Below are 10,004 nucleotides of genomic sequence, written 5' to 3'. Positions count from 1 at the left end.
GTGGCTGATGTAAGTGTCCCTTGCTCATTCTCAAGATAATTATTTTTACAACTTTTGTTATCCTGTTTTTTGCAATAGAAAAACATCTGTGATCCCCAGTCCTTAAAGGGGTATTTCATTTTAAAGCATTTCTGGGGTCATTTTAATCTGGCTTTTGTGTGCACCCCAGAGAGTTAAGATTCAATTAATTTAGACTATCCAATGTAATACAAGGATCTTTAGATGAGTTAATAGGTGTTTTATGTTTTTCTCTGTTTGTGTATGGCATTCTTCTCTGTACATGTTGGGAAGCCAGTGTATGTACAGTATATACAATAAGTGTTTGCTGTTCCTGATATTGTTTGTGGTGTTATAAACTTAAATAAAAAAACAAAGCAGGGGAATATTTAATATTTAGATATTTGATATTCTTTAGATCAGACCCCCCCCCCCCCCCCCATATAAACCCATTGTAACTTCAAACTGTATTTGAATCATGCTAGACTCATTGAAAACACACATTCATGGGTCTGTTGACTGATATTGACTCTCTAATGTGTGAGTGGGCCGTGATCTTTCAATTACTTTCTTCATTAAAACAATTCTTTATGATTTTGAAAATATTAACATCAAATCAAATTAAAATAAATCTCACTTTGACTTAAAATCAGAGTCTTCCTTCCCCCACTGGTGATTCATCTTTTCATCTCCTCTCTCCCTCCAGTGTCCAAAAAGCTGCCTCACCAGCAACAGACGCTGGGCAAGAAGATGGGTCGATCCCCGCACGGCCACGCCAACGGCAAAGTGTCCCAGCTGCACCTGCCGGCGCTGCCCGCCAGGCACGGAATCAAACACCTATCCTCCTCTGTCACCAGAGCCAACCGGGGAGAAGCGTCGTCGCCGCCGCTGCTGTCCCCCGCCGGGCGGGGAGGGGGGACGGGGAGGAGGGAAGCCGTGACCGCCGCCGCCTCGAGAAACGCCCCTAAAGGCTCCGTCGGGGTTCTCCGTGTCGCCACCACGGACGACCATGTCACGCGTCAGAGCCCCGACCCCAGGGCTGCCGCCACCACCTTCTCCAGGGCCGGTGTCACCGCTCCCCGGGAGCCGTCAGAATCGTATTCCATCGTCTCCAAGGTGAGTGAGTGTCCAGTGCAGTTTATATTAGATGTGACTGTACAATGCATTCAACTGAATTACAGTAAGTTTCGATTTGAACCCAGGTTTCCCCTTGCTTTTCCGGGAGAGAAATCCAATCCAATCCACATTTATTTATAGAGCACATTTAAAACAACAGTGTTGAACCAAAGTGCTGAACACTCAGTAAACAAATACTAAAGATACTAAGAGTAGAACAAATAACAGTGGAAAACACATAGAGGGTGCAACGCATAGACACATTGCCTAACGGAAACAGCAAATCTCAGTCTGGATCGTCGAAAGCCAAGGAGTACAAGTGAGTTTTCAAAAGTGATTTAAACACAGGCAAGGTTTGAGACGCTCTAACATGCGGTGGAAGATCATTCCACAGTTTGGGCGCTACAGCGGAAAATGATCTATCCCCCCTGGTCTTCAGCCTTGTTTGTGGGACCGGAAGAAGTGACTGGTCAGTAGACCTCAAGACCCTTGTGGGTTTTTTGGGAGGTAAAAGCTCTATGTACATTGGTGCCATTCCATTTAAAGACTTAAAAACAAACATTAAAATCTTAAACTGAATCCTCTATCCTGCTTGGCCTGGGGAGATATTGCGCAAATATGGCGATTGACATGACTTCAGCTTATAATACATTGTCAATGATTGGTGAGCGGGGGGGTAGTGACAGGTGGAGCGACGAGCGGGCACACTTCCATGAAACGAAAGTAGTAATTGTTCTGTAAAGAAAGAAAAAGGACAGATTTCACATTTAAACCATACAGCTCATGCTCTTGTCCTTACTGACTTCTCAAAAAAAAAAAAACATCAATTGATGGCAAATGTTTCTGCTAATGTCTGTCTCACATGCAGCAGTCAACTGGAGTGGTGCCATCCAGCGGGTTATTCGATCCAGAGATCTCTCCTGGACCCCACGGTGTCACCGCCCGACCCAAACAACCCCACCCAGCTCCAGAGGTATATCCTGGACCCCACGGCGTCACCACCCGACCCAAACAGCCCCATCACCTGGCCACTACCCAGCCCAAACCCTGGACCCCTCCCAAACACGTGGTCCCTCTGACCGCCGCCCTGACCGCGCTCTCCTACTCCGTCTCCGAGTCCGACTTCTCCGCGGACGGCGACCTCGCGGACCCCTTGTACGACTACCATCCGGAGGGCCTGGGGGACCCGGGGCTCGTGCGGGTCCTGCCCAGCCTGGCCCTCACCACGGCGGGCAGAGGAACCCACCACGGCGCCTACGTTCTCCACAGGGGCGCCTCCGTTCAGCCTGGGAGAGGAGCCACGGCGATGGGGATCAGAGCGCGTTCCTCTTGCGCAGAGCGGCCGTGCTTCCCCGGGGTGCTGTGTGAGGAAGACAACGGAGGAGAGGGGTATCGGTGTGGCCGGTGTCCGGCCGGATACATCGGAGACGGACGCGCGTGTAGAGGTAAGGCGCTCTCTCTCGTGAAGCAGTGTTATTTAAGGACGCTGTCGCGATTCTCAACTGCCCGATGATTGTCGACGATTCGCCTCATCGGTTGACCACCCCCTCAGTCGATAACGCTGGGAAGTCTCTGAGACTCGAGCAGTCATTTTTGTGTCATGTCATTATAGATGGAAAAAAAGCGAAAGAGAAAAAATATTTGGAAAATAGACAAGCTCACAAAGCATTGCATTGCAACACATGATGTAGTGGTTACGTGTTTATTAAGTGGTTATGTGGTTTAACAGCCTTATGACATACTTTGTGTGTCCACAGGTGTGTGCAGGTTGGCGTGCGGCAGGAACATGGAGTGTGCGGCCCCCAACACGTGTCGCTGTAAAGCAGGATACACAGGAGTGGACTGTCAGATAGGTAAACATGTTAAGCACACGCACGCACGCACGCACGCACCAATGCACGCACGCACACACACACACACACACATAAAACTTCTGTTACTCTACCAAGTATCACCAATGCCATACACTTGAAAACAAAACAAAAATTGTATATCAACATGAAACCCAATCTCTCTCGCTCTCTCTCTCTCTCTCTCTCTCTCTCTCTCTCTCAGCCATATGTGAGCCTCAGTGTGAGAATGGAGGAGTATGTGTGGCTCCAGGCGTGTGTGACTGTCCCGCCGGTTACCATGGTGAAACCTGCCAGGAAGGTAAACAACCAATACCATCACTTATTAGCCTGTTTTGTACAACTGTTTGTTGTACATCTGATTAGATAGTGCGGGGATTAATTTATACCAGTGTTTCTCCCAGTTTGATCGGACCCCCATTTGATACCATTGTTTTCTATCTCTGGGACCCCGATCTTCCAGTAAGGCTCCAATGATTTAGCTGGGGACCCCCTGGAACCCCCTCAAAGACCCCTGGTGGTCCCTGGACCACACTTTGAGAACCAGTGATTTATACTACCATGGATTTAACCTCATGACCCCATAGCATTCCTATTCTGGGGGCGAACATCGGGAAACATCAGGGATCTACAAGCTCACAGCACATTGCAACCCGACATGTTTTTTTCCCTGATGAATTGAGTACAAAGGACCCCAATGGAAACAAGCCATAGTGCTTTCCTGGGTTTAAAATCCTCTTAGCAGACCTTGTATTGAACTGTACTTCCCTGTGCTTGTCTTTGCAAGCTGATAATAAAGTATTCAATCAATCAATCAGCTTGTAGATTTGGTGTAGAGGGACAAAAGGAGTGGACCAAGTATAGAGCTCTTGGGGACCAGAACACCATTAAAAGTCCTAAGAAATCCTAGTTTCGGAAATATGTTTAATTGACATTGACTCACCATCATTTTACATGGCTTTTTGACAATAATTGGTGGACATCTGGGATTGATGCCAATTAAACATACTTCCGCAACTAGGATTTCTGAGGACTTTTAGTATGTTGTTCTGGACACCTCATTGAAATGTTGTATGGTGAAAAAAATCTGTTACAATTACTTTGATGTGAAATGCTGTTAGATGTAATAACATCCTGTAGTTCTGTTATATTGGTTCAAAAATGTCTAAATCTTTTTTATAAATATATTTTAGCTGAATTCCTCACCCCAAAATATATTTGGAAGTCAATTGAAATCTCAGACGAATAAGAATTGGACTCACCATCATTTTGCTTTTGACAATAATTGGTGGCCATTTTGGATTGATGCCAATTAAATATATTTCCGCAACTAGGATTTCTTAGGATGTTTGGTATGTTGTTCTGGTGACTTCATAGAAATTACCTGTGAAGAAAAAAAATCTGTTACAATTACTTTGATTTTGAGGTCCAAAATGAGCTAGTTTGCCTGGACTTATAAGTAGGGGTTTTTAAAGTGGTTAAATAGTCCTATTGGTTTATTTATCATGCTTTGTTGTTGTTACTGCTCTTGTGTAGATGTGTAGTTTCGTAAGGGCCTAATAAGCAGATGAAAGGGCTTACGCTCGGCGGCGGTGATTATTATGCTAACAAATGACTCGTTCATCTGTCATGATCGGTGCTGATCTCATTTATCATGCTGCACAAACCCATGTGAGGCCTGTGATGGCCTGACACATGATTAGAATGTGACCAGCTGTGCCATCTGGTTTGTGTGTTATAGGTGCCCCCTGCTGGGCGACTCGGTTCAATGCAGGCTTTGTTGTTTTTCCCCCCTCACGGTCCATTCAGCCTCTGTGGATGCAGTGGTGTAAAGTAACTTAGTACATTTACTCAATACTGTTTTGAGGTACTTTTACTTTATTATTTCCAATTGGCTATACTTTTACTTCTACTCCACTACATCTCAAGAGGCAAATATTGTACTTTTACTCCACTGCAATTATTTGAAAAATGTAATTACTAGTTACAAAACATACATTAACCACTTCAGCCCTATATACATTTCGGCCATTTGTATAATAGCAGATCTACAAGCTCACAATGCGTATATATATTTGCATTGTGAGCTTGTAGATAATGCTATTTTCACACTATTTATCTGTGGAACCGAGTGAAACAAATGTAATACCTCAGCTCCTGCAATTCCAAGTGCTTGGGTCAGGGTGGGGGTCCCCAGTTCAAATATGATTATTTTGGGGGCCGCGGCCGGAAAAGGTTGCGAACCACTGCTGTATACAGCCCTATACAATATATACAGAAATGTACCTTACAGATGAATCAGTGCTAGTGACATGAATGTGTGTCCAGCTCTGTGCAGGCTGCCCTGTGAACACGGAGGGATGTGTGTAGGACTCCAGACCTGCTCCTGTCCCTACGGCTTTGTAGGACCTCGATGTCAGACCAGTAAGTCCTCACAAATACCTTTTTTTTTGGGGGTTTCTTATCCAGAGGGATAATCACCTTTTCTGAATCAGGGCCCACTTGAAAATATTGAAAATGTTGAAAATGCACGCGGCTCACCGTGGGCCGTGTGTATTTTTAAAACATGTTTAGTTTAATGGTCAATCAATGGATTGTGTTCCTGCTTGGATCAATGGAACTACTGTAGTATACTTTAAGTTCTTAGTTATTGGTATCACTATGAAAAAACAAGGTTTTAAAGAAAAAAATAAATGTATATAATTATTATTATCTTTAATAATTGTTGCTGCCTTGAAAAGACACCTATTCTCTCAGGCTCATGGCAAATAGTTGTTTGTTGTTTTGTTTGGTTTGTTTGTTGGTTATTATAATTTTTTTATATAAAGAGTCCTTGGGTTCATGAAAGGCGCTATATACTGTACATGTATTATTATTAATAATATGTGTTATATTCTCAATAAAATATTAGTATTTAGACGATTATGTGCTTTTTTGTGTGTGTAGTGATATATTGTGTGTTTATTGTGTGTGTGTAGTGGTGTGTAATCGTCACTGTCACAACGGAGGACAGTGTGTGTCCCCTGATGAGTGCAGCTGTCAGCCTGGCTGGACCGGACCCTCATGTCAAACAGGTGTGTGTGTGTGTGTGTGTGTGTGTGTGTGTGTGTGTGTGTGTGTTTCATTAACCACCCAGATTCTCTGTACTTGGTAAAACGGACCTGAATTGCACAGTTTTTTTTTAACATCTACACCAAATCTCTTAAAAAAATAAGCCGATCTACAAGCTCACAGCCTGTAGATATGATATTTTTAGCAAACGTCCCCCCCCCCAGCATAGGGATGCTACAGTATAGGGTTCAAGTGGTTAGAGGACCACTACACCCATTTTCAACCTATGTTCATATAAATGGTCCTCACTAATGTTCGTTATAAAATGGTTAATCTTTTGTCTGTTCAATCTGTGTCTCAGAGGAGGGCTGTGGACAGTTCAGAAACCCGCCTACCAGTGACATCATCGGTAGGCAGGTTTGTTCACAGGCCCGGATCTAGCCCAGTTTCTTTGACGAGTGATAGAATACTGATCGCGCAAATGTCATCATTCATTTCAGAATACTACACCCCCCCCCCCCACACACACACACACACACACATTTTGTCTTGTTCATTTCAAACAAGATTTCACTTTTTTATTTTTTTGCATTCTGACTTTCCAGGAATAGAAAGCCTGCAGTTTCTATATTAGCTTTGATTCCCCATCGATGATGTCACTGGTAGGCGGGTTTCTGAACTGTCCACAGCCCTCCTCTGAGGCACAGTAAATGAGAACAATTTGCATTAGTGAGGACCAATTATATGAATATAGGTTGAAAATTGGTGAAGTGGTCCGTTAAGTCACGGAAACGTCCATGAAAATGTATTAACTATGTCTAAAAGGTTACAGTATGTGTACATAGGAGATATAACGCATGCCAGCACGGTGAAAGTAGACAAGTGATGGATTATGGAACACTCTAAAACTAAGACATTACCAGTGTGCTATGTTGTTGAGAACATGCGATCTAGCGTGCCACCAAGTTCATTCACTGCACTATTCGTTCATTCACTGCACTAATCTTACTCGTGCTGAGATATCCATGCTGACATTTTAATGTAAAAAAGGTTGGCCGTGCAATGAACCACCGATGCTGATATTGTCTTGCAAAGAAAGCCACCCGCCAAAGTGTCAGGTGGCTTCCAAACTACCAAAACTATGTACCTGTATTTATCTAGTAGCCTACTTGGCTGGTGTTAAATTTCAGACTGTGTGTATGTGTTCATACATGTATCTTTGCAAGCATGTGTACAGTATGTATGTATGTAAATTAGTTTAATGTTTATTATGTTGTGTCCACAGCGCTGTGTTCTCCTGTGTGTCTGAATGGAGGAGTGTGCGTTCGACCAGACACCTGTGAATGTCCACACGGCTTCTATGGCTCACAGTGCCAGAACGGTACAAATCTAATCAATCAATCAATCAAACAAGCAATTGATCAATCAATGTTATCATTAAAACAATAATAATATTCCACCATTTAGCATAGGATGTTTTAATTGCTATTTTATATACATTAAGTATTAGTAATTATGAATAAGCAACCGTGCTTCCCTGGTGTTCATGGTATCCATTGTCTTGATCTCTCATTACATCTCCTATCTCCTCACCTCCTCTCTCTCTCCATCCATGACTCCCTCCATGCTATCCTCCTGCAGCTGTGTGCAGTCCTCCCTGTAAGAATGGAGGAGCGTGCATGAGGAATAATGTGTGCTCCTGTCTGGACGGATACACCAGACCACGCTGTCAGAAGAGTGAGTATGGATACGCATTTTAGATTTCTATGGCTGTTCAAAAATAGCAGATCTACAAGCTCGTTGCGCGGCATTGCTTGTAGATCTGCAATTTTTGAAAAATCGTGAAAATTTGTATAAATCTTTGAATATATATATATTTTTAAAGCGCACATTTTTATCTCAAATCTTTGTTTCTGGGGATTTCGACAAATGTCCTCTAAATCCTATCCTTTTTTGAAAAAACATGTGTTGCTTTATCGGTGGTTCTTTTTCATGTCAAGGACCCCCAAAATTATATGTATTTGGCCGCGGACCCCCATCTCAAAATATATTGTTCCAGGGACCCCCCAGAAGCAAAGATTTGAGTTAAAATATTTCACTTTAAAAAATGCATTATAAAAGATTTGCACAAATGAATAATAATACATTTTGAATAACCAAAGCATAAAATAATGGTTAAAGTGGTTACACAGATGCGTTCCCGATTTTAATGGGTTCATTTAGGAAGATACGCCATCCCAGACTTCGTCACTAGGTGCAAAATGGTACATAAAAGTGGGCGTCTGACGTCAGATCTAACGAACGTCCTATGTTTACTGGTGCTAGATCTCGCGAGAGTGCGTTGCTGGGACTGAGAAAGGTCTATAGCAAAGTAGTTTTTCTCCTTATCTGTCTCTCTGGCAAATGCCATTTTAGTGTCAGGAATGTGGCATGTGAAGAATGGGTCCAATATTTAGCTCAGTGACCATGGGACTAAAGAATGGCTCACAAGCTATGTTCACATTCACTTCTCCCATTGGAAAGAAATCCAAACTTAACTCACTCTCTCTCTCTCTCTCTCTCTCTCTCTCTCTCTCTCTCTCTGCAGGTGTGTGTGAGCCCATGTGTATGAACGGGGGGAGGTGTGTAGGTCCAGATGTGTGTGATTGTCCGTCTGGCTGGCGAGGCAGGAGATGTGATAAACGTAAGTTATATATATATATATATCATCACAAAAATTTTGTCATCACACACACACACACACACACACACACACACACACACACACACACACAAATAATTCACCTGAATGAATGAGGGATCACCAAAATAAATATTTTATGTGAAACTCATTTTTGTATCGTTTATTCAAGTAACTTCTGCTGTGTAGTGGCCTTAACTCTGAAGCCTGAGTGATATTTTAAAAGTATTCTTGGCTAAACGTGATGCAATATGATGTAATTCTATTTCCCAAAGCCACTTGTCTCCAGAAGTGTCTCAATGGAGGAGAATGTGTGGGTCCAAACACCTGTCACTGTGCCCCTGGCTGGCAAGGCATGCTCTGTCAAATACGTAAGTACATGTACATACACACACACACACACACACACACACACACACACACACACACACACACACACATACACACACACACACACACACGCCCGTCATAGACAATTTCAAAGTAGGCGAGCACAACGGATAAGTGTATCTGTTTTCGTCAATTGTTTTTTAACACACACACACACACACACACACACACACACACACACACACACACACACACACACACACACACACACACACACGGGTGGATATGGGTGCTGTGTTGTGATGTGTTCCCTGTTTTCTGTTGTTCCCTCAGCACATTGTGAGCAGAGGTGTCTGTATGGGATATGGGTGTTATGTAGTGATGTGTTCCCCGTTCTCTGTTGTTACCTCAGCACATTGTGAGCAGAGGTGTCTGTATGGGATATGGGTGTTATGTAGTGATGTGTTCCCGTTCTCTGTTGTTACCTCAGCACATTGTGAGCAGAGGTGTCTGTATGTATGGGTGTTATGTAGTTATGTGTTCCCTGTTCTGTGTTGTTCCCTCAGCACATTGTGAGCAGAGGTGTCTGTATGGCATATGGGTGTTATGTAGTGATGTGTTCCCCGTTCTCTGTTGTTACCTCAGCACATTGTGAGCAGAGGTGTCTGTATGTATGGGTGTTATGTAGTTATGTGTTCCCTGTTCTGTGTTGTTCCCTCAGCACATTGTGAGCAGAGGTGTCTGTATGGCAGTAGATGTATCAGACCCAACGTGTGCGCCTGTAGGAACGGATACACAGGATCCCTCTGCTCCACAAAGGTAAGACCAAACTTGTAGATCACTGGTCCTCAACATGGGGTCTGGGACCCCCAGTGGTCCGTGAGGGCATTGGTTCCCAAACACTTACAGCTGAGACCCAAAAAGTCTCCCCCGGGACCCAAACATACTAAAATAAACATTATGAATTCAACCACTTAAGC

At 43.5% G+C, this 10,004-nt stretch overlaps 1 protein-coding gene across 1 annotated transcript in view; it reads left to right on the top strand.

Annotated features, from left to right (window-relative positions):
* The window catches only part of LOC308080598 (von Willebrand factor D and EGF domain-containing protein), a 96,756-nt gene that overhangs the window by 84,796 nt on the left and 1,956 nt on the right, over positions 1–10,004 (top strand). Inside the window, exons 25-35 of the mRNA XM_080422492.1 lie at positions 704–1,113; positions 1,982–2,558; positions 2,871–2,966; positions 3,169–3,264; positions 5,292–5,387; positions 5,942–6,037; positions 7,300–7,395; positions 7,656–7,751; positions 8,602–8,697; positions 8,970–9,065; positions 9,746–9,843. Of these exons, the coding sequence (XP_080278618.1) occupies positions 704–1,113; positions 1,982–2,558; positions 2,871–2,966; positions 3,169–3,264; positions 5,292–5,387; positions 5,942–6,037; positions 7,300–7,395; positions 7,656–7,751; positions 8,602–8,697; positions 8,970–9,065; positions 9,746–9,843 (1,853 nt within the window). The remainder of the gene's footprint in view (positions 1–703; positions 1,114–1,981; positions 2,559–2,870; positions 2,967–3,168; positions 3,265–5,291; positions 5,388–5,941; positions 6,038–7,299; positions 7,396–7,655; positions 7,752–8,601; positions 8,698–8,969; positions 9,066–9,745; positions 9,844–10,004) is intronic.

This window comes from Gymnoscopelus braueri (assembly GCF_963280865.1).
Source record: "Gymnoscopelus braueri genome assembly, chromosome: 24".
Taxonomy (NCBI): Eukaryota; Metazoa; Chordata; class Actinopteri; order Myctophiformes; family Myctophidae; genus Gymnoscopelus; species Gymnoscopelus braueri.
The sequence above is the reverse complement of the archived record's forward strand: the minus strand, read 5'-3'. Positions and strand labels throughout refer to the sequence as shown.